This window comes from Mirounga leonina, unplaced genomic scaffold, assembly GCF_011800145.1.
Source record: "Mirounga leonina isolate KUSES-001 unplaced genomic scaffold, KU_Mleo_1.0 Mir_357, whole genome shotgun sequence".
Taxonomy (NCBI): Eukaryota; Metazoa; Chordata; class Mammalia; order Carnivora; family Phocidae; genus Mirounga; species Mirounga leonina.
This window is the reverse complement of record NW_023270702.1, coordinates 16,942,455-16,968,195: the sequence shown is the minus strand read 5'-3', so window position 1 is coordinate 16,968,195 and position 25,741 is coordinate 16,942,455. Positions and strand designations below refer to the sequence as shown.

Here is a 25,741-nt window from a genome sequence, read left to right as displayed (position 1 = left end):
TGTAAAGATCACAAAATCTAGAAAAATAGTTACCGTAATTTCAGCATAAGGGTAAATTATGTGTCATATAAAAACATTAAAGTGTTATATGAGTTACAGAATGAGAGCAGTGGTGGCCCCATAGTCTTCTTGAAATTGGAATCCTGCTCAAGCCTGACCAGGAACTGGACTCAGATCCCCCACCCCCAACTACTAGTCCATGTCTTACTCTTTCTGCCTATTGCCACATGGAGCTATTGTGCCAGGGCCTGACTTGCTTCTGCAGGAAATGCTAAACAAGGGGTGGGGTAGAGAGAAGGAATGTGTATGACGGGTCCCAGCCCATTATTCCTTTCTCCATGCTCAGGGAAGCCACGAGTGACACAAGGAAGAATGGGGCTCATTAGTCATGTTCTTCACCTTTGTCACATGTCCTTCCTCTCTTTTTCTCTTGCTCCCTACTTCCCTCTTCCCCTTGCTTCCCAACCACAACAAACATGTTTTACTCTGAAACTGTAGTCACGTCACAGGACCCCTGTAAACCCGATGATAACATTGAGTAAGCCAGAGTGATGCATTTTCTGTTAGTAGCTCAGAACCATGGTTTTCTGTTGTTCTTGAGGTGTTTATCTTTTCTTATCTTTTTTTTTTTTAAGATTTTATTTATTTACTGTTAAGAGAGATAGAAAGAGAGCATGAGCGGGAGAGAGGGGCAGAGGGAGAGGGAGAAGCAGATTCCCCCCAGAGCAGGGATCCTGGTGTGGGGCTCGATTCCAGGACCCCGGGATCATGACCTCAGCCGCTTAACCAACTGAGCCACCCAGGTGCCCTGTTATCTTTGTTTTCTTTCCTGGTTTTCTAATTCACTCCTCTTTTAGGGGTTTGGGTGGTAGGCGAGGAGGGACACTGTAGGAGACTCAGTCAGAGGCCAGTCACCATCCTGCTTCACTCCAAGGGATTCTGAGGGGAGAGTCTGATTCACTCCCACTCAACAGTCAGTCGGGGCCAGCCCAGAAGGAGACCTGTGCCACCACCCTCCAACCCTCCCCAAATCGCTATTGACTTCTCTCTAAGCTTTGTTTACAAAAATTCCTGACCACAGATAATGGTCCAAGTCCTGGAACCGGGGATGGCTGCAGATTGTGTGGGGCCTGAAATGCATACAATCTGGGGACTTCCTTTAAGAAAAAATGACTTAAAACTAGAAAAATAAAATTAGCCCAGGACTTTAAAAGAGGCCTCTATAAATCAGGTCCCTTAAACTACATTAAACTAGCTGAAACTATATTAGCTGCAGGGTAAATCTTGGGAGAGCTTTGGGACTGAAAAGTCTTATTTTATGATCATAAATAAATTATGAAGGCAAAGATTGTTTTATTTGCCTTTTCCACTTCTCCAACATTTGGCCACGGCATTACTCATGGTGGATAGTAAGTTTGTGTTGAGGAAACAATCAGGCAGGCATTGTGCCCGACTGATGGTGTCACCATAACAAAAGAGCGCTGGAAACGGTCTGCCCTGGAAGCAGTGGGAACAGAAAGAAGGAAAAGGTCAGTTCTGTTTGGGGCAGAGGCACAGTGATCACAAAAAGCTTCAGAGATAGGTCAGTCTGTGAACTGAGACTAGAAAGATGAGAAAAGGTGTGGGGATGGTGTTGAAAGGCATTTCAAGCAGAGAGCAGCGTGAGCAGAAGCAGGGAGGTTTGAAAGCACATAAGGAGAAGGAACTATAGATCCTTTGGTAGTTTGGGGCGGGGGAGGGGGAGTATGAAGTGCAAGGAGAGTAAAGGTTGAAAGGCAGGAAAATAGGAAATACTAGAGGGACATTAGAGGGATACACAGGAGTTTGGACTTTAGCCTGAGAACAAGAGGGGCCATGATGGCTTTAAAAGCAGTAACACAGTGTGCATTTTTGTACTATTATTTTGGCACTTGAATGAAGAACAGTTGGAGGATGTTGGCAGCAAGACCGTAGGACCTTACTGCAATCATCTAAGTATAAGGTCATGAGGGCCTGAGCAGATGCTGTGATGGGCTGCAGGTAGGGCCAGGCAGATAATGAGAGACGCTATGAAGAGGGGTTCACAGAGTTTGATGATCAATGTGTTGAATAAGGGTTCGGGTGGGGAAAACAATGAGGGCAATGCATCCAGTCCCGCCTTAAGCAGTGGGATGGGTGGGTGGTGGCACCAGGAAGCGAGAAGAGGAAGCAGACTCTGAGGCGGAAGTGAGTGAAGTCTCTTCTGTAAGTGTTGAATCAGTGGTGTTCTCGCATCACTCAAGCGGTGAAATCTAACTAATGAGTAAATAGACTCAGGGATGGAGCCAAAGAGATCATTCAAGTCAGGTTTGGATATGGATTATCTGTCACCCGTGTGTAAGTGGTAATGATTTAGGTGGTTGTCCATTGGATTGCCAGGAGCGGACCTTCAGGGAGAGAGAAGAGCAGGCGGCCTGGGATGGAGCACTGATGTTCACAACAGGCAAAGGCCATTTCCCTATTTGCTGGGTGGGAAGTTTTGGAAACCTGCTACCTGTGTCCAATGGCACAAATGCTTCTGCGCCATTTCCAAAGTGCCCCACCAGCTTCTTCTCTTCTCTGGCTAAGGAATTTTGAGCTGCTTCCTGGTTTAATCTTACTTCCCTTTTTAAGTCTATGCTCAAATATAATTTCCTCCAGAGGATTGGGTGCTCCTGCCCATATCACAGTTTATTTTAATTGGTGGACTGACTGACTAATTTTTGTCTCCCTCTCTGGTCAGAAGTTCTATGAAGTCAGAGAGTTGTAGTCCCATGCTTACTCCAGTACCCAACTCATTACAGATGATCAGTAAATAGTTTCTCAAGTGATAACTGTGGATGTAAGTGGGTGTCTGCAGGTGATTGCCTCCAGGCAAGAGAGCTAGATGGGGATCCAGTTAATTCCCCTGGGAGAAGTCATTGCTGATCGCTACTTGGTCCTACTACGTAATGTCATTTCTGTAAGGGCATCCATGATAAGAAAAGTTATTTTGCTTCAACAACAGAGCTGTCATTTCTTAAAATCAGTGTTTAATAAAAGTTCTCATGTAATATGTGGAGAGTTGTGTTTGCTTCCTGTTGGTCTCATTCAGAAATAAGTAGGATTTCCTGGCACCGGGTCATTCGTTTTTTGATGCAGAGAATAGAAGGCCAAGCTCTGAAGTCAGACTGCCTGGTTTTAAATCCTGAATCTTCCACTTACAAATGTGAGATCTTGGGGCGGTAACTTGACTTTTCTTTTGTCTCATTTACTTTTGTCTTCTATAAAATGGAAGTCACAGTAGTAACTTCCTTATAGGTGATTGTGGAGACTATATAACTTAATATGTAAACCAAGTCTGGGACATGTTGAGCAATCCCAATGACTCTTAGCTATTATTATTGTTATCTGGTAGCTCTTTCACTTTAAGAACAGTTTTCCACAGGAAAGCTTAAAATGTCCAGACTTAATATCAATTCAATATGTCCAAATATGGAACTTTTAATTTTCCAGCCTAAATATCTCACTTTAGTCTTCTTCATCTCAGTAAAACATAATGCCCTCCATGCAATGGTTCAAACCATAAAATCTAAAAATAAACTGTAACACCTCCCTTTCTTTTACTGCCCACATTCAGGATGTTTCCAAGACCTGCTGAGCCTATCTCCCAAATCAAATTAGAATCTGTCTGTGTTTTTTTTTTCCATCTCTGGTGACTCCACTTTAACCACTGTTTGCCTGGACTTCTGTAAGAGCTTGCTCACTGGCCTTCCTGCTTTTATCCTTGACCTTCAATCCATGTTACTCCATTTTTAAATGCACTAGGTGTTAGGTTAAAAGGTGAGCAAGTCATTGTCCCTAATACTGAGTATAAGTGAAGGATTATGGAAGTGCAGAGGAGGGAGTGACTAGTAATTTGGAGAATGAAATGCTTAAATGAGTGATATCTGAGCTGCTTCTTGATAGATGAACAGGTTCATAGGCTAGGAAAAAGGGTATTTTAGACAAAGAGAAGAGCATGCCTAGACACATAAGGAAAGGCACATGACCAGCAGGACTGTGGGAATGAATTGTTAAGCAGCTGGAGCGGTGGTGGGAGGTGGAGCTGGAAGGGTAGATCTGTGCTTGATAAGGCAGAGCTGGGCCTTCAGGAAGAAAGAAGAGCAAAGCATTTTGAAGTGTTTAATTAATTCAACATTAACAGACATGAGTTTTAGAAATATAATTGGGATAGAAAAAAGATGGAACTGGAGGCAGAGAAACATGGTCTGACACTATTTTAATGGTTCAGGTGACAGGTGATGAGGACCTGGACTTGGAGAGCAGCAGAAGCAAAGTACTTCTGTACTCCATTGGGTGACCTTGGCCAGGTTGTCCTAGCGAGGTCTCAATTTCCTTTCTATAAAATGAGAGTTTTGACTAGATAATCTCTATGATCCCTTTCAGCAGGATGATCCCATATATGCCTTAGAATGTTTCTTTTGTTATAAATGTATCTGTCTAGTTTCCCAAACATGGAGATACCATGCCATCTACATCTTTTTTATCATGTGTATATAGACAAGTATATATAGAATGGACTGTAGAACAAGTAAATTCACATCCCAGATCTACTACTTTCTAGTGGTGTGCCTGTCAGTTGTTTATGCTTTCTATGTCTGTTTCTTCATCTGTTAAATGGGGGATAATAACAGTACCAACTGCAAAAAGGTGAGAAGATTAAATGAGACAATAGAGATGAATTATTTAGTATGGGTTTGATACGTTGTGAGTGCCTATAAAGAGTAGCTGTCACCACCATCACCACAATCACCACCTTCATCACTGTCATCACTGTTCTTACTACTAGTAGAAAGCTTACCACCTAAAAAGCTCATAATACATTCCTGATGAGTGACTGGATAAATGCGGGAAATGAGAATAACAATTCAGGTAAATTATTTCAAATAAATCTCTACTTAAGTTTTTCCTCGATTATGTAAATAAGATTTGTGATAATTCTATGAAAGTAGATTGGCAACAATTAAGTCTCCTGTGCAAATCTCCACCTTGATGGATTTAGGAAGCTTCATATAGAGAGACATATATGATGAAGTCACAGTAGGTCACAAGATTATGTGGCAGAATGGTCTGGATTTTTATTTTTTTGTTTTTATTTTTTAGAATTGTTGGTTTTTAGGACACTAAGATTTTTTCTGTTTTTGAAAATCAACAATCATTAAATTCTTACAAATTTCTGTTTGTCATAATTTTTTCACATATCATCCTGTCAAAAGATTTTCACATCATTCTTGAGCTTGAACTATTTGTGTGGGTATAATAGCCTGGCAATTTCCAGATTACATAGCTGCTTTAGTTAGAATGAGTTACTATTGTAGTCCACTTGGCTTTTTCTGCTTTACTCTTTTAGAAGTACATATTATTATACATCTTCCATTACTATGTTCTTCTTCACTTTATGTTTCTACATTTTGGAAGGATTTCAGGACGGAGATAATGACATAGTGCCAAATAAAACTATCCAATCCATTGCCAGTGACATCACCTCTGTCTGTAAGACAGGAAGGGAGGGGGGGATGTTGACATGGGTCATGTCTGGAACAACATGACATTGGCTCAGGTCTATAAAAATCAAGTGCCTTAAGAGCTTAAAATGAAATTAATAATACAACAACACTAATGTTTGAAAATGGCATTGTACCAAAGGTAGGATAATATTGTCATCTTAAATCTAGCAGATGTTGGGTTAAAAAAAGTTCTGTAAACAGTTTTTGAAGAAAGAACACAACATTGAATGAAAAGAGAACCTGGTACTCATTCTGGCTTTTTTAAGTCCCTCTTGTATTTCATTACACAGTCACTAGGTCCCCTTCCAATTTTAATAGTCTGTGAGTGTATGAACCAGACTGATGCCATGTTGGACAAATTTGCCATGATGACTACTTGATGACCTGAAGCCTTGAGCACAGTCCTCCTCCCCCACCAACACACACATGTGCTTTTTGTTTAACCATAGCTTTAAGTACATTTTTGGGGTATAACCTGCTCAGTGTGCTTTGGAGATGTGACTATGACACACAACTCTTCTCAAACCTCTCCTCCCAGGTGGTCTACCAGCACATACTCCCCAGCCTCCAGGGCTATAAAAGTGGGTCTTATGGGAGGTGGATTTGTTGAGATCTGGGATTGTGGAGATCTACTGGTCTTGCAGCCACTGAAGACACACTTCTGTCCATAAATCGCCTTCATATACCATTTCTTGTCAAGCTGGATTTGCCAGCCTTTTTCTTCCATCCTATGGCTCTTTTGACCTTTGGAGGTTGTTTGGCATATACCCCCCTTTCACAGAACAGTGAATTTTGAAAACTTTCCTAAAATATTCCTATTTTAGCTTTTAATCTCTTGAAAATAATTTTTTGTTTCAAGGCCCTTTTGTGACATGTCTAATTTTAAATGCTTTGAAATTCAGATTATTTAGCAAAGGATAAAGTCTTCAATTATGGTATAGGAAAAGAAGCTAATCATTTCAGTTTTCTGAGATGGCATCACTTTATCTGTCAAATGCAAATTAAAAAAAAAAAAAGACTGCTATTCTTGTCAACAAGAAAATAACTTTTGCAAAGATTGTGACCACATCTGTAACACATATTGGTGGCTTGCAGGAAGGTTGGGTCATCCTAGCACTCACTCAGCCACCACTGTCTTCCCAGAAATTAGGGAAGTGAGTTGCTGGGAGTGACTTTTTCTTTTCTTTCTTTCTTTTTTTTTTTAAAGATTTTATTTATTTATTTGAGACAGAGAGAATGAGAGGGAGGAGGGTCAGAGGGAGAAGCAGACTCCCTGCCGAGCAGGGAGCCTGATGCGGGACTCGATCCCGGGACTCCAGGATCATGACCTGAGCTGAAGGCAGTCGCTCAACCAACTGAGCCACCCAGGCGCCCCTTTCTTTTTTTTTTTTTTTTTAAGATTTTATTTATTTATTTGACAGAAAGAGATAAAGTGAGAGAAGGAATACAAGCAGGGGGAGTGGGAGAGGGAGAAGCAGGCTTCCCACCGAGCAGGGAGCCCGATGTGGAGCTTGATCCCAGGACCCTGGGATCATGACCTGAGCCGAAGGCAGACGCTTAATGACGGAGCCACCCAGGTGCCTCTGGGAGTGACTTTTTCGACACAGTTTCCTCTTATCTGTTCTGTTGGGAGAATTTGAAGGAGGAGGCCAGCTGGCAGCCACAGTGTGTGCTTGGGATGGGGATGGGAGGAGGAGGCACAGTGACAAAGAGAGGGGCAAGTAGTAATAAGGAAGGGAAGGGACACTTTGGAGTAGTTTAAGGTTGATGATTTATTACAGAGTGTTCTAGCAGGCGAACCATGCCTGCCTTTTCACACAGGAAGATTAGACAGCTCTGTGTCCTCCCTTCCCCTTGTCCTGCCCTCTCAACTCTATCTTCCCCAGTGCTGCCAGAATAAACTTCCTACCAAGAAGGCTGGATCATGCCAATTCCTTGTTTAAAATCCTTTAATAGTGCCCCATTGTTGCCCTACGGCAGGAATCGGCAAACTACAGCCAAGGGGCTAAATTTGGCCTGACACCAATTTTTGTACAGTGAATTACAAATAGTTTTTCCATTTTTAACTACTTGAAAAAAATTTTGAAGACTATTTCATGACTTGTGAAAATTATAGGAACATTCAATGACAATGTCCATAAATAACGTTTTATTAAAGCCACCCTCATTCATTTCATGTTAGCCACGGCTGCTTTTGCAGAGTTGAGTTGAAGTCATATGGTTCTGTAAGCCCAAAGTATTTACTAAGTGGCCTTTTACCAAAAAAAAAGTTTAACCTTCCTGGTAGGATAAAACCCACTGCTTTCTGATTCTCACCTTATTATCCAGGGATAACACAGAACTGCCTGGAGTACACCCCGGAGTCTGGAATGGCCTCGCTCTTGGTTGTACTCACCTCTACCAGTTACTCCTACTCAGTCTTAAGATTCAACTCTGCCATAAATTCTTCCAGAAAGCCTTCTGTGAGAACCCTCCCATACTTAAGGTTGAAATATTTTTGCTCGTCTCAAAATACTCTGTATAATCTTATCATTGTTCTTGTCCCTTATACTATTCACCCTCTTGGAACTATCAGCTCCTTGGCAACAGAGGCCACGTTTTATTCACTAATATATCCCACATCAAACACTGGGTATGGCACAGTGATAAAGGAAAAAGAATTGCTGATTGTTTGATAAATGAATGAATCCATCTCCCCTTAACAGTAGTTTCTGGAGCTGCCAATAGAAGGGCTTTATATGCCCATCAAAAGTAATACATTCTAGAAGAATTACTAAGGGTCTACCGATTGGGGCATACCAGTCTCCATTCTAGGACTTTATTCTTAAACTGCAACGAGTCTATAGCCATAGACTGTGGTGAGCCTATTTACATTAGCTCTCCACTTGGGGAGAGGATTTGAGTTTGCTGCCACTTTAAATCCAATTCTAGATATACTCATTGTGCCAAGAAAAAAGTCCAAGGCAGCAACAGAAATGTCATTTAATGTTAATTAAACCTACTGGCTGCTCACGCTGATAAAATTTAATGTTTTCCCTTGTCAGAGAAATTAAAAATCAGAACAAGCATTACCTGCTGACTTTAATTCTTATGTCTTCATGAAAGCCCCAATGTTGTTATTGTTAACTTTAAATAATAACTAAGGGGAAATGGGTGATCTCCCCTAAAGAGAGATTTCTCTCTCTCTCTTTCTTTTATGATTTTATTTATTTATTTGAGAGAGAGAGAGAGAGAGAGAGAGCATGAGCAGGGGGAGGGGCAGAGGAAGAGGGAGAAGGACAAGCAGACTCCCCACTGAGTGGGGAGCCTGATAGTCACCAGGCTTGATCCCAGAACCCCAAGGCCATGACCTGAGCCAGAGTCAGATGATGCTTAACAGAGTGAGCCACTGAGGTGCCCCCTAAAGGGAGATTTCTTAAAATGAATGCATTGCACATGTTTAATGGAAATATCTGTGCCATAAATGTCAATGTCTTCATGGTAGTAAAGATATTTGTTTCATACTTATGGCTAAAATTCACACACATACCCCCCTTTTTTTTTGATCTTGGAATGGACCTCTTTTAATGTGCTTTGTTTTAAGAATAATTTTATAGCAGGGTAATGGTGAAATAAAAATGTGTAACAAATTCTTTTGAAAGTTTCTCAAGTAAAATATATTTAGAATTTATTCCTACCTCTGATTTTTTTCTACATGATAGCATTTTAGACCTGGAACAGTAAATTCTTATTTCTTTCTCAATGTCTTCCCTTTTATACAAATGAGAAACCCAGATACTTTGCTTAATCAAGCATATTGTGGAAGAACCAGTTGAGTCTCCACAAGAAATGATTTTCAGACACCGCCACTGGAGAACACTATGAGACATGAAACCTCTGCCCTCTTTTTTGGTTATTTTCTTTTTCAAATTCATGCTGGACATGGGGCTTGGCTTAGCTGAACATTGAAGTTTGGCTGTTTTATCACAAAATCAGGGTTCTTTTTCCTCTTCTCAGCCCGCTAGAAATTATCAACTTCAATAAATTATAGGCATTTTGTATTGCTAATGATCAGAGCTGTAGTTATTGTAGATAGAAATCAGAGAGAGATCATCTGAATTCAAGGACAAAAAGACATTTAAATGGCATAAGGGCCCAAATAATACCAAGTTATGGGAAAATATGCAACCCTCGCCCCTTTATTTATTTATTTTTAAAATATTATTCTTCCCTGTCCTATGTACTAGTCTGGCAGAAAGCTGTGGTATGAATATCATGCAGATCAACAGGCAAAACAACCAAGCCAATCTCTTGAAAGAGGTTAGTCCTGATAGGTCAGGGATTAACCCCAGGAGCTGCAAAGCTTCTGCTGACTTCTGGTTTGGTTTTCTTTTTCTTTCTTTCTTTTCTTTTCTTTTCTTTTTTTTTTTTTAGATTTTATTTATTTATTTGACAGAGAGATAGAGCCAGAGAGCACAAGTGGAAGAAATGGCAGAGGGAGAGGGAGAAGCAGGCTCTGCGCTAAGCAGGGAACCCAACGCAGGGCTCAATGTCAGGACCTTGGGATCATGACCTGAACCGAAGGCAGAAGCTTAACCATCTCAGCCACCCAGGCACCCCTGGTTTGGTTTTTTACACTGCTTTGAAAATGGTTGCTTCATAGAAGTGGGAATAGGGGCAGTGCAGTGTCCCTTCCCTAGTTTAAGGATGGCTTTTTACTTTCCAACACATGCACTATACCTTGTTGAGGAAATATCCCTGAAGAATACACCTATAGCTCAAATTCACACAGGCATGAAATTCCAGAGACAGGTAAAATGAAGTATTTTGTCATTCCGACCTTAGGAGATGGGGGTAGGGGTTTGGGACTTCAAAAGGAAGGAATGATATTCACAGGAAGATGAAAAAGAGTAAATGTTTGGTAAATAAATGTTCACTGGGCCATACAGAAACAATGGGACATAGGAGTTTTAATAAACAGATTTTGCTAAATTCCTCCTTGTTTACCCACCCATTCATATTATAATGTAGTTAACTGTGGTGATCAATCTCTTCCTGGAGTGGGTTCTTTACCTAAATTCTTTTTGGGCAGTTGAGGAGGAGGTAAAGAGCTTTTCCTGAATCTGCTGGGTTTTGTTTGCTTTTAACTCAAAATAATCTTCATGCCAAAGTGGCTCATCATGGGGATGGCCTGCCCTTGGTCCTTACAACATACTCCATTAGAATTTATTTGGTAATTTAGGGCAAACCTCACACATATTCAAATCATCATGGTAAGGCAGTCATGCTTTATAAAGCTTTTTCAGACTCTCAGGTAAGAAATAAAAACCGTGATGTGATGAGCACTGGATGTTATATGTAAGTGATGAATCACTAAATTCTACACATGAAAGGAATTTTACCATATATATTCACTAACTAGAATTTAAATAAAAACTTGACATAAGAAAAAGAAATATAAATCTTAAAATCTTTGAAGAGGTGAATGAAGCTTTTTCCTCTTGGGGAAGATGGGAGTAGAGAAAATTCATGACCTGGTGACAGAAAAGTCATGGAGAAAGAAGTTACAATATAGCAAATCTTCACTACAACTTTAGAGATAAAAAAATACCACAGCAAGGTTCATTGGAGGCATTTCCTCTTTAAATGCCTTTTTAATAATTACTTAATTTTTATAGAGAGATTGCCAGATCCTTCCTAGAAATATAAACTGTCACATTTTATAAGGCTATAAATAATGAAATGTCCCTTCATGGAAAATACTGTCCTATTAAATTTGAGAAGTCATAAATTGTGCTGTTTTCCAGAAGCTCTGAGGAAAAGGGAGTAGTTTGTACTAAATACTTTTGGTAGTAAGTAGACTCGGAGAAACTGGCTAGTTTTGAATCAGCTCTGTTGTGTTCTTCCCAATGAGGAGCCAGGGAATTGAACTCCCCTTGCCTCAGGCTGTCAGCTCCATGTGGAAATGACATTACCTACTTCTAAGTATATTTTTAAAATTTATAGTCTACTAAGCACTAGGAATTCTTCAGAGAAAAGGGTATTCACTATGGCATTAGCATCTTAAGACAGTATAGTGTTACTACTCTTAGGTCATTTTAATCTTTAAAAGAGTCCTCATTTTTGAGGACAGGGAGCTTGTGTTCCTGCTGATAATTTAATATCATGTAGGAAGAGCCAAAGTCATTTTGGAATGACAAACATGATAGATTCTCCCCAGCAGCTTCAGAAATACAACCAACATGTTATCAAGTCATATTACCATTGGCTATTCATATATGTGTGTGTGTGTGTGTATATATATATATGTATATATATATATACATATTCTTACATATTTCTTTTCAATATACTGTGAAGGAAAGAGTTAATAAAGAATAATACTAATTTATGTTTGGACCCCAAACGACTTAACTTATATGTCAAATTGATCCTATTTTTAGTTTTTTCTAAAGTTTTTAAGTGTTACAGTTAAAATGGTGCCAATCAGCATGAAATTCTTTTGATGTTCTGGAAGCTAATAATATAGAAACTAAAATTCAAAACTATGCAGTAGATAAGATTAACAATGTAATGTATATAATATAATTAAGAATATAATGTATATAATATATATCAACTTCTGGATTTGGAGTAAATCAAATCCCAGTTCTTTGGGGTGAAAACTAATTCAAAATAATATAAGGAAAAATGAAAACACTCTTTAAGTTGATTTTCAAGTTACTTTTTATTACTAATACAATTTTGATTTTCAGTATGCATCTTTCAAATACAGTCTTTTGGGATAAACAGTCAGAAATGTCAGTCTAAATAGTCATTTTTAATAGAAAATTGTGGCCAATATAGACACTTCTACTTTGAACAGAAATCAAATGTGAAAATCTACTTTCTCTTTAAACATTTCTACAGTTCCTCTCTAAATATAATAATTGAGCCTATCTGATACAATCGTTTATCCAAAGTTTCAATTCATTAATACATATATATGCTTGAGCCCTAATAGGGTGGCCCTTTTCAGTGTGAGTGATGGTGCCAAAACATAAAAGAAACATATTCAGAAATAAATGGACTAGAACCCATGCATTTATAAAACTCAAAATACTAGACAAAATCTAAGTCATTTTAATAGCGGACACTTCACACACATGCAATGATGTGATATTTAAACTCAATTTGGCAGAAAGGTGACAAATTAGTGTCCCTATGACTGGCATACTGTAACATTTTAGGGCATGCTTTTTAATCCATGGTAAAATAGGAACTCTGTCTACCTATGTGATTACTACTAGTAGAAAAATATCTTCACAAATGTGGCATATATTTACAAGCAATGGCTCTTCTAAAAATGCTGTTTTGATCTTACAGATATAAGGTATTCTTACCCATAAGAATCAGATCTCAGTGTGGCAGGTCTCCTGTCTCAAACATTAGCTTGAATATAAGCAATCTAACTTTACTCATTTTTAAATAAACTGGAGATTCAATATCTACAATATGTTTTGTAATGATTTGACATTGGCACTTCTGCTTTTCAGAATTCTATCTACAAATGACTTCTTGAAACATCAATTTCTAATAAAACTATGAGATGTTCATTTCTTTGTGAGTGAAAAATGTACAACTTTCCTGCCATGTATCGTCTTTCTCTTGATGTCTAGAATAAATTCAGATAATGTCACACAAATGATAATTTTGATCTAGTACGTTCCAAGAGGGAGATGGCTATTTTATTATAATAATATTTAAGCTTACAATGTCTGCTTTTCTTATTTTGAGTCCAGTAAAAGTTTTAGTGGATAATCTAATATATACCAATTTCTGGAGTTGGAGTATATTAAATCCTAGGAATAATGGAAAACACTTCTAGCATTTATAAAAGAAAGCAATCAAATAGGATCTGATCTTGCCAGGCTAAGTGACCCTTATCTTAAGACACTGACATCTAGAGTGATTCAGCCAATATAATAAAATTTGAAGCAAATAAGACTTTTTGTAGGGGATTCCTAAGAATCTGCTGACATACTGATCAATATACCAGGCATTATTTTTTAAGATTCCATAGAAAGTCTTTGGAGTCAATAATTATATTTTATAATTTGAGAGAATTAACAGTACATAAATTTAAGGGAATTTAACAATATAACTTTAGAAGTATTTATCTTTTCTTTATAACTAAACAAATTAGTATCTGGTTGGGTCCATCAATAAAAGAACATATAATTTCTTCAGATTTTTAATCTTCTACTTCCAAGATAAGGGATCACTTAGACCCTGGAGTTTCTTTTTTTCTTTTTTAAGTTTTATTCTGTGAAAGACACCATTATAATGATAAATTCAAGACTTAAAGAGTAAAACAAAGCCAAATAATCACATTAAAAAATCTAAGAAAAATTTTAATACTCAGAATATTTTTTATTTTAAAATGCTCTCAATTCTTGTTTATGATGTTAAATACTTTGAATTTCCTTGTACTGAATACTTTGTGGGTATGGCAGTAAAAAGCAGGTGTCTGATTGTCTCATGGTCGTGCTAACAAGGCATGGGTCATGAAATTGACCAAGCAGCTGTTCAGCTTCCTTTGAACATCCTGGTGATGGCTTTGTTTTCTGTAACTAAATAAATGGTCATGACCTACAATTGCATAATAACAGACACATCCATCTACCACTTCCTTAAATCCATTAACAATTTTATTTTTCTTCACATCAACCCTCCCTCCACATAACACATAGCACAAAACCTGTCTCCCAACAATTCCTTTTGGACCTTTAATTATACTGATGACCTAACCCCCTCCTAAATTAATCCTGCATTTATATGATGAGCAACAAAAATGAATAATGCACCAAAGGCCATTTTACCAATGAGAGAATCTCAGAATATCAGAGCTGTTAAGGATATAAGAGATTAAATAATCTGATCTTCTCATTTGACAAATGAGGATACCTGAGCCCAGAATCTATTCCTGTCTCAGGCTGCTGGCTTTAAATAGATTAAAAATAAATTCTATACCTAAATCTTTCTATTACCCATACATTACACAATTTGCCTCAAAAGTCCTTCTGAATTGTATAATTATCTTTCTGTCAAATATTTCTTTCTTTCTGAGAACACTTATATTTCAATTCTAAAAAACTGAATTTCACTGGACTTTTGATAGTGTTTCAGAGAAATGTTTAAAACAACATCAAGGAAATCTTTTTTTATATAATTATCATTCAATGGCATGCTCTCATTGAAAATTTCTCCCACGTTATGTTCCTTGCTGTTACTGCTAATGACAATTAGTGCATCATATTTCGTTAATTCCTTCCTAGACTAAGACACTTAGAAGAAAATACTTAATTTCACTTTAAATGAGCAGCGTTTAGTTGCCTAGACTACCTCATATTAATGGAATAAATTGAATTAAGATTATGAATTAGATATAAGTGTCAGCACATCAATGCAGAAAGTGAATTTTTTCCTCAAAGAAATTCTCTATCATGAGCAGACAAGGAAGAGATCACTCACGTGTGCATATGTATACACACACACAAACTCAAATAAATGACTTCTGAGAACAAGCCAAGACCAAAAGTGAATCAAAATCTACCGGAAAAGTGAAACACCCTACAAAGGAATATTTTAAAAATTACTATTGTAGATGGCACAAGATCAGTTTTTCTAACATTCATGTTTGGCGCCTCCATCCCCTTGGGTGTGGGTTGTAGTTGCAATCAGCTATTGAAAGACAGTAATCAGACCTAGTTTCCATGGACATTATTGCAGAATCATTTCTGGAAGGCTGCCTATAATATGCATATGGCAACTGTGAACCATATTGGGAGTTGGTGGACATATTATTATTAGGTAAAGATGCAACATTATATTCTTGCCTTGCAAATGCGCTCACATTCACCTTCTGGGCTTGAGGAACATAGGACAGTCCCTCGTTCCAATCCTCTGAGTGCCCTGGAAGCACCTTCCTCCTAGCTGCTGAGACCACATTTGCCACAATGGATTCCTGGATGTTTCTGGGTTTAAAGGCATCATCCACTAGACCAAGAGGAGACTTCGCTGCTGCTTCCCAAGGAGTTAGTCTCTTGTTTGCCTTCTCTAGCTCATCAGTTGGTTTGCTAGAGTAGTTATAAGCAGGCTGGAATACCCAAGGAGATGTTGTGGAGATGGTGGGTGGGACTGGTCTTCCAGGAAGAGAAAGGGAGTGTCCAATCTGCTAGAAACAATGAAAATGTTAGTATATCTCATTCATTTTGGTTTGTGCTGATTGACTGTTATTCCAGAGTAATCTTGGCAACATTACTGAGCACTGTGAAAATCAAACCCCCAAAATACTTAGTCCTAAAGCCAAGACAGGCTGCCTCTGCCTGGTGTATTATTAGCTCTGGCCTGGGACTTGTTCTTCACTTAGGACTTTTATTGCTCTCCATCTCTGAACCCATAGCCCCAGTCACTACCATCTCTCTTGGGCACAACCACCACCGCTGTGACTCTTATCACTGGGAGCTGCCCTTATCTGCCCTCCACATATTCATATCTATATACACAGCCCACGCTCATTCAGGTCCTGTTTTCCCGGTACAAAATAAACAAAACATATTGACTATCCCAGAAACAGACCATGAGCTACTGGGCTTTTTACTTTTCCCAAGTGACTTCCAATCTGTTATCTTATTTTGGGCCACTGAATATAGCAAAAAATAAATAAATAAATAAATAATTTAAAAAAATAAAAAAATCCAAGAGCTACTTAGATGTATTTAATGTTGCTGATCTGAAGGAGTGGATGGACTTATTCTTCTCAAAATCTATTTTACATCGCTGAAGACCGTGTGGATCTTCATTTCCTAAGCATGGGATATTACCCATATCTCAGACAAACACTCCTGCCCCTTGTTTCATCTGAGATTTGCTTTTTTTTTAGTGTGTATTACATTCCTTACTTTTTTGAGATTTTGTGTCCCTGCAACATTCCCCTGTGTATGTGAAATGTTTGGTTTGTCAGTATGCAGAAATATAATTTACTGAAAGCTCTTGTATTCTCTCTCCTCTTGCCCCTTCTCTATTTCCAGGAACCCTGAAGACTAGTTATCTACATTACGTCCTCACACGTTCCTGTCTGCATGAACCTCTCTTAGACAAACTTCTGGCAAAAAGTAGCAAATTTACACCTAGGGGAAATGAGTCAACTTTGAAAGTATTATAACATTGTGTGTTTCTGGAACAAAAAGCATGGCCATGCTTAAAAATGCATCCAAATTTCATAAACGGTTCCAACAGCTTTTCTTTCTTAACCAAGGCCTTAAATTTAAAGTGAATACCAACACCTGGATTTGACAAACTATCTTAGATTCAAATGGTTTGTTTTTGGTTTTCCGTTAGACACAAAAAGAAGGTAGGTGGTCCATTCTTGGCTTGCATATAAGAATTAGGGGGTCAATATACTGAATCTTGCCTATCTCTTTTTTATCATTAAAATTTCAGTAATAATGGTTGAGTCCTAACAAATGTTGTTTTCATCAATCTCTTCATCCTAATCTAGACCTAATAATAAGTTCTCTGGACTATATAATCAGGGAGGGGAGAAAAGCCTAATTTTAGTTACCATTTTGGACTTGATTTCCATTTCACATTATTTATGCATTGGTTTCACTCATTTAACAAAAATTTTATTGAACACCTAATACTTCCCAGGCACACTCATCGGAGTCTGGAAATACAAAGATGATTTAAATGAAGTCCTTGCCCTCAAGAAACATGTAACACAGTACTGTTGTTAGCTTTGCAGGGGCAGGTTAGTCAATCATGGAAGGTCACTTTAGATACTCTTTACCTATCTTGACAGGATCAATAGGGAATTTTCTAAACCGTGAGAAATATTAACATTCAATATGATAAAGTCTTTCAACTAGATAGACTAGCTAGACTAGCTAAGGCATAAATGTTAATCAGTTGAATATGTGAGTAAAAAGTAGAATTATGAAGTATGATATTGAAAGAGTAAGGCTCTCTGAGGAAAAAAAATTTTTTGAGGAAAAATTTTAAATAGCATCAAAGTTAAAAAAAATCTCCTGTAGAATAACAAATAGGCCAAATATAGTAGCAGTACTGGCTGTGAAGGAAGAGAGAGCAATTACCTCAATGAACAAAATGACTACTGCTCTCCTACAGATTCCTCAGACTGCCAAACGTGCCCTCATATTCCTTTAAGTGCTAACAATAGTACATAAACTTACAAACTGTCAGAGATGAGAGATGCAAATGTGATATAAATAAATAGTTCTTTAGGTACGTTGTTTCTGTTTGTGCCCCAAACATTACAGGCTTCTGGTCCCTGCCTGCACCCAAACCCCTAATTTAAACGTATTTCCCCAAAGCAATTTTCACATCTTGTTCTTCGGTGCTATTTCCTTCTGTCAGTCTCCGTCCCAAGGCTCAGGCTGTTCTCTGCTTGGCCGGCTAAAGGAAGCCACATGATATACCCTGAGCCAGAAATGACCAAAGGGATCTGAAAATAACAGAGGTGTTTCCTCTATTTTGGAGTTTGAATGTCTGATGGTAGAATCCTAGCATATTATGGGTTAGATCCTTGGTTCTTGTTTCCACCATGGGTTGTATTAGTATCTAAAGAATTTAAATTTTTGATTTGTGAGCACTTAACTGTAACCAGTATGTTAAATTAGCATTACATATTATGTGTCATCAAATTGCTTTTTTCTTTTTGTCTCCTGCCACCCTTTCATTTTTTTAATGAAAGAAGTTTTTCCACTGTCACTAGATGAAAACTTAGTAGGTCCTGTGGCACTCTGCTTTCTTTTAGGAATAGTCCTGTGGTCACTTTAAGTTACCCAAACTAGTTTATTTCAAAATAGAATATTCCATCCCTTGCAGTAACAAACTCCAGTCTCAAGAGTTAAGTCTCTTCTCCCTGGGTCCTGTTTCAGGAAGATCCACTTCCTTCAGGGAAGGCACTGTGGTTGGCTTCTTTATACTTTCTTTCTTCTCTTCCCTCAGCTTGCTAACTGGGACTTCGGGCTTCCTGGGCTTAAAGGACAAGGATGGGGAAGAGACAAAGAGCAGCGGGGAATTTTTACTTGATTTGGTAACATCATATTCTGGCTTTTCACTCTCAGAGCCAGGTAGGCCCAGACAAGGAAACTTTCACGGGATCTTTGAAGATTCCTATCACTGGCGACATTTTTCTTGTAGTCCTCAATTCATGCCAAGTCATCCCTATTCTCATGGGTAACTTGTGACTCATTCTGCACCCCCAAGGAAGCTGAAGCTATGAGACGGTCTATTTGAAGAGGCCTCAAGACAACCCCATCCAGCTCTCCTTTTCTCCTGGCCTGCTGTGGTCCATGGGGAACACACATCATTTGCCTTTGGGATGACAGCAGCAGATTTCCTGGTTCTTTGCCAAAACAATTTGTCAGCCCATGTCTCACCGTCCAGATTTTTTGGGAGAGTGTCAGACCCCAATCCACTCTGCCTTCCTGTCCTTCCTCATGCAGACATCTCATATCAAGCTCTCTAAGAAGCTATTTAAAAAAAAAAAAAAAATTTTTTTTTTTTTTGAGACACAGAGAGAGTGCAAGCAGGGGGAGGGGCAGAAGGAGAGAGAGAATCTCAAGCAGACTCCATGCCTAGGACACAGCCCGACACGGGGTTCGATCTCACGACTCTGAGATCATGACCTGAGCCAATATCGAGAGTTGGACTCTGAACCAACTGAGCCACCCAGGTGCCCCTCTAAGAAGCTACTTTGAAACTCTTCTCTCACAGGGGTGGAGGTGAGGGGGTAGGACCCTACTCCAAACCCAAATCCCGTGATCTATGGCATCCAGAATTCTTCCTCAAGAAATCCTCTCTCCTTGCTGTCTTCTGATAACCTTTTAACAACCTAGACCTGACTGGGGGGTTCCAGCGGGAGTGGCTCCCTGCTGTGTTCTTTTTTTTTATTATTCTTATGTTAATCCCCATACATTACATCATTAGTTTTAGATGAAGTGTTCCGTGATTCATTGTTTGTGCATAACACCCAGTGCTCCATGCAGAATGTGCCCTCCTCAATACCCACCACCAGGCTAACCCATCCTCCCACCCCCCTCCCATCTAGAACCCTCAGTTTGTTTTTCAGAGTCCATCGTCTCTCATGGTTCGTCTACCCCTCCGATTTCCCCCGCTTCATTCTTCCCCTCCCACTACCTTCTTCTTCTTCTTCTTTTTTTTCTTAACATATATTGCATTATTTGTTTCAGAGGTATAGATCTGAGATTCAACAGTCTTACACAATTCACAGTGCTTACCAGAGCACATACCCTCCCCAGTGTCTATCACCCAGTCACCCCATCCCTCCCACCCCACCCCCCACTCCAGCAACCCTCAGTTTGTTTCCTGCAATTAAGAATTCCTCATATCAGTGAGATCATATGATACATGTCTTTCTCTGTTTGACTCATTTCACTCAACATAATACCCTCCAGTTCCATCCACGTCGTTGCAAATGGCAAGATCTCATTCCTTTTGATGGCTGCATAATATTCCATTGTATATATATATATATACCACATCTTTTTTATCCATTCATCTGTTGATGGACATCTTGGCTCTTTCCACAGTTTGGCTATTGTGGACATTGCTGCTATAAACATCGGGGTGCACATACCCCTTCGGATCCCTACTTTTGTATCTTTGGGGTAAATACCCAGTAGTGCAATTGCTGGATCATATGGTAGCTCTATTTTCAACTTTTTGAGGAACCTCCATACAGTTTTCCAGAGTGGCTGCACCAGCTTGCATTCCCACCAACAGTGGAGGAGGGTTCCCCTTTCTCCGCATCCCCGCCAACATCTGTCGTTTCCTGACTTGTTAATTTTAGCCATTCTGACTGGTGTGAGGTGGTATCTCATTGAGGTTTTGATTTGGATTTCCCTGATGCCGAGCGATATTGAGCACTTTTTCATGTGTCTGTTGGTCATTTGGATGTCTTCTTTGGAAAAATGTCTGTTCATGTCTTCTGCCCATTTCTTGATTGGATTCTTTGTTCTTTGGGTGTTGAGTTTGATGAGTTCTTTATAGATTTTGGATACTAGCCCTTTATCTGATATGTCATTTGCAAAGATCTTCTCCCATTCTGTTGGTTGTCTTTTGGTTTTGTTGACTGTTTCCTTTGCTTTGCAAAAGCTTTTTATCTTGATGAAGTCCCAATAGTTCATTTTTGCCCTTGCTTCCCTTGCCTTTGGCGATGTTTCTAGGAAGAAGTTGCTTCGGCTGAGGTCAAAGAGGTTGCTGCCTGTGTTCTCCTTTAGGATTTGGATGGACTCCTGTCTCACATTGAGGTCTTTCAACCATTTGGAGTCTATTTTTGTGTGTGGTGTAAGGAAATGGTCCAGTTTCATTCTTCTGCATGTGGCTATCCAATTTTCCCAACACCATTTGTTGAAGAGACTGTCTTTTGGCATTGGACATTCTTTCCTGCTTTGTCGAAGATTAGTTGACCATAGAGTTGAGGGTCCATTTCTGGGCTCTCTATTCTGTTCCATTGATCTATGTGTCTGTTTTTGTGCCAGTACTATGCTGTCTTGATGATGACAGCTTTGTAATAGAGCTGGAAGTCCGGTCCCTGCTGTGTTCTTTGTAGAGTCTGTAGTTTCATCTGAAATCAGACTTTAGTGTACAGCATCTCTGATATCTGAGGGCCTTGGGGTATCTTTCGCTTTAATATCCTGTCATGTAACATTACTATTTTCAGAACACTAAGGCCTTTCTCTCATTTTTCTTTTAAAAATGAAATATAGGCTAAAAATAAAAATGATTAATTTCAAGAAATTCAAATAGTCTTAAGAGTTGAAACCTTATACTTCACTCAGGCCTTGCTCTAGAGAAGGGGGCTCACTTGTTTTCAGGGCATCTTGGTCAATCCTTAGGCTTTAACTGTTGAGAACTTCCTCCTTACATTGAACCAACTTTTGCCTCCCATACTTTTACCCCAGGGATCCGAATAACATAAAATACACCTACTTCCACTTCTATATGCCTTTTCTTCACATATTCCCAGTTGCTTCCACACTCTTTAGACACCTTCACTGTCCTATTGCTATCCCTCATTTTCAAACTAAGGAGAAATAACATCTGTGGTGGTCATTCTCTCAAGTCTTCTGCATCCTTCTTCCTCAGTTTGTTAGGTAAGGCTAATGCAGATATACTATCTTGATCTTAAGTAGATGTATACACATAAACACAAACACTGAAAGCAAAACAACAAAAACATCATTCAAACTGACTTGGGGCCTTGTCATCTGGCAGATGGCACAGTTCATATTGCATGTAGAACATTCAGTCTGTGTGTATTTAGAGTCATGTGTCCTTTAAGTGTTCAGTGCAGGAAAGTACATGCTAATATTCAGCCAGTCCAATATAATGGCTGCAGCAACGGCTGCAAAGAACTGAACTCACGAATCACCTGGTGTTATATGTTCCCACCAAAGGCGAAACCCACAGGAGGCATTTTCCTACCTCTGCCTTTAATAATAGCCAACACTGACAGCTCATACCGTGTGCCAAGTGGTGGCTACTAATTGCCTTACATAGAGCATAGAGCATTTCATGTAATGGTTTCATATAATTCTCAAAACAAGCCCATGAAGTAGGGTCTATTATTGTCCCTATTTTCAAGGACAAAGACAAGGACAGTGAGACTTAAAGATGGTAAGTAACAAGAAAGAAAGAAAAAAGAAAGAAAGAAAGAAAAGAAAGAAAGAGAAAGAAAGAGAGAAAGAAGAAAGAAAGAAAGAGACAGAAAGAAAGAAAGAAAGAAAGAAAGAAAGAAAGAAAGAAAGAAAGAAAGAAAGAAAGAAAGAAGAAAGAAACCTCTCTAAGGGTAGAAAGCTAGTAAGTACTGGAGTGGGGAAGTTGGCTGCACACACTTTCACACCAGAGTTCTTAGTCAAATATTAGACCATACTTGTAATGAAATTGCTTTGAGAAAAAGTCCTTTTTTAAAAAAAGATTCAAATCCAAGCAAGCTAAATGAAATGAGATCTTAGACATTTTGGAAAGAATCATTTAAATTTTGACTAAGTTTGGGTTAATTACTACTGCCATCTTGCCATTTGTCACAAGCACGAGTAGGTGGCAGGGAATAGGGCGGAGCTCACATTTAGATGCGCTCCCTTCTGTGAAGGTGAGACACACATGGGGCTCTGCCCTCGAGTCAGCTGAACAGCTCAGAGGAGCTGAGGGCCTTTCTCAGCTTACCTTCACCAGCTTTTCATGTCAGTTCAATGCTGATTTATCCACATAAAGCACTTAGTGAAGCAGCTTAATTAGCTTCCTTATTAAACTGTCTGGGTAACCGATTTAACTGGCAGGAAACACTTGACATTTAAAAAGGAAGTGTAGTCTGAGGTTTACATAGGACAATGAGGTGAATTCTAAAGCAATGCAAATAGCCCTAGAAGCCAAAGAAGTTTAATAGGATACATTCTGAAGTTCAAACTATTTTATACCATAAACCTTGAAAGCCAAAAACATTCTCTTAACTGACTTCCTGCTTAAATACGTCATAGTAGTGGAAGTGTCTCCAACAAATGTTGTTTCAGATGTTATTTCAACTCCTTCAAATGTTATTTCAACTCCTTCAACAACTTTCTCTCTTAAACACATGATCAGTGAATATTCATCACAAATATGTACTTTATCATAGGCAGATTCCAACAGAGGCAAACAGAAATCAAGGACATTTCATTTGCCTTTTAAGTCATTCATAAGAATTTCTAAAAAGCAGAGGGCTATGAAGAGGCACATGAATGGAAGAAAGCACCAGGCATTCTCCAGCTTCCCATGAGCTCAGTTCAAAATCTTGAGAGTCATTGTTGACTCTTCCCCGTCCCTTACACTCCACCTGATCTGTCAGCACTGACTTTAAAATACATCCAGTCTGCAACCATTTCCCATGCCTCCGCTGGTACCATCCTAAACTAAAGCCGCATAATCTTGCCTGGATTATTGCTACGATCTCCCAATTGATTTCCCTGGTTCCACCCTTGCTGCTCTCATCTACTCTCAAATGGCAGCCAAAATTACCCTGTTAAAGCCTGAGTCAGATTATGCCACTTAGTCCTCTGTTTAAAATCCTCTCATGGCTTCTCATTTCAAAAAAGGAAAATCAAAGTCCTTTTATTGACCCACAAGGCCCTATAAAATCTGCTCGGGCCCACCCCTCCTTAATCTCTGATTTCATCTCCTCCTGCTCTTTCCCTCTCACCTGGATCTAGCCACACCGGCCTCTGCTATTTTTTTTTTTTTTTAAGATTTTATTTATTTATTTGACAGAGAGAGACACAGCGAGAGAGGGAACACAAGCAGGGGGAGTAGGAGAGGGAGAAGCAGGCTTCCCGCGGAGCAGGGAGCCCAATGTGGCGTTCCATCCCAGGACCCTGGGATCATGACCTGAGCTGAAGGCAGAGGCTTAACGACTGAGTCACCCAGGCACCCCATCTGCTATTTTTGAACACACCAGACACACTCATGCCTCAGGACCTTTACACTTGTGATCTTTCTGCCTGGAACACAGTACTCCAGATATCAGCATGACTCTTATTTCTTTTCCTTCGGGCCTTACTCAAATGTCATATGATCACTATTTGACTATTGTCTATGTGTCTGTCTGTCTGTATCTCTCTCTCTCTCTCAAAATTCCCTATCCTGTTCCCTGTTTTATTTCTCCCTTTAGGCTTATGTCTATTAAACATACTAAATGTTTTATTTATTTTATGTGCTTCTTCCCACTAGAATTTTGCTCCATGTAAGAGTAAGGGTTATTGTTTCATTCTGTTCTGTTCATGAAGACATCCCTAGACAAAAAAACAGTTCCTGGCAAGTAGATGCTTTAGTAAATATATGTTGAATTAATGAACAATTTCTATATCAGACTGCTATAACCAGGAAACTTGGTTAGCTTCACCAAAACTTTTCATCTTGCCTCAAGATGTAGACCTTCTCACAACACTTACACGTGGTGAGGGACTCACACAAATAGACTTATCCCCACCACCCTCACTATACACACACCAATATGCACACCAAGCCATGTTTGCCAAAACAAAGAGGATGAATCAATATTTACAAACAAATAAACTTTTCTAAGCAGGTAGAAGATTTTAAGGTACAAGTAAAATCATTTGCATTTTAGGGCAGTGCAAGCATGAGGGCTTAAATAGAACTATTCTGACTCCCCAGATGAGAAAAGTCCTAGAATTTTATGCATGAATCCTAAAGAGAGCCTAAAATATATTTGCAAGAGTGAAAAAAAAAAAAAAAAAGACCTAAGAAGAAAAAGATAATGGACATTGGGATTAGTTAGAATTGCAGAAGGGAGGGGTGCCTGGGTGGCATAGTCCATTAAGAGTGTGACTCTTGGGTGCCTGGGTGGCTCAGATGGTTAAGCGTCTGCCTTCGGCTCAGGTCATGATCTCAGGGTCCTGGGATAGAGTCCCGCATCGGGCTCCCTGCTCCTTGGGAGGCTGCTTCTCCCTCTGCCTCTCTCTCTCTCTCTCTCTCTCTCTGTCTCTCATGAATAAATAAATAAAATTAAAAAAAAAAAAAAAGAGTGTGACTCTTGCTTTCGGCTCAGGTCTGATCTCAGGGTCCTGAGATTGAGCCCCTTGTCCAGCTCCAAGCTTAGTCTGGAGTCTGCTTGGGACTCTTTCTCCCTCTCCCTCTGACCCTCCCCACTGCTCTCTCTCTCTCTCTCAAATAAATAAATCTTAAAAAAAAAAAAAATTGCTGAAGGGAAAGCTGAAAGTTGATTTGCCATTTATCATGAGACTGCAAACAGGTATGGGAAATGGCATTTTCTACTAACTGATCTCTTAGGGGCACTCCCATTTTCATGAGTCTTGGATTAATTTTCCTGGTAGAGAAGCAGGCTAAGAGGAAAAATGTTTCTCCATGGAGATGTAGAACTCCTATATCTAGAGATCTTTAAATGTAGGATTAAAAATAAATAAATAAATAAATAAATAAATAAATAAATAAATAAATAAATGTAGGATAAATGCTCCTTTGAGGTGATTCACATACAGTCAAGCTTGACGTCAAGGAATAAGGAGCATTTTAAGGTCATTTTTGTTCTAGTCTCTTAATAAAACAATCTTGATCTCATATTTCCTGGGATCTGCCTTCCTAAAGTGAATCTTAAGTTTTCTTCACCA

At 39.1% G+C, this 25,741-nt stretch overlaps 1 protein-coding gene and 1 long non-coding RNA gene across 3 annotated transcripts in view; one reads left to right on the top strand and one right to left on the bottom strand.

Moving 5' to 3' along the window:
• LOC118027132 overlaps positions 1-17,082 on the top strand; it is a 54,473-nt gene extending 37,391 nt beyond the window's left edge. The window contains exon 3 of the long non-coding RNA XR_004683765.1: positions 16,598-17,082. This is a non-coding gene — a long non-coding RNA (uncharacterized LOC118027132). The remainder of the gene's footprint in view (positions 1-16,597) is intronic.
• Positions 13,442-25,741, bottom strand: part of SYNPO2 (synaptopodin 2) — a 163,253-nt gene continuing 150,953 nt past the window's right edge. For both annotated transcript variants that reach the window (XM_035030345.1, XM_035030344.1), the window contains one exon: positions 13,442-15,741. In XM_035030345.1, coding sequence (XP_034886236.1) covers positions 15,624-15,741 — 118 coding nt within the window. In that variant the 3' untranslated portion in view covers positions 13,442-15,623. The remainder of the gene's footprint in view (positions 15,742-25,741) is intronic.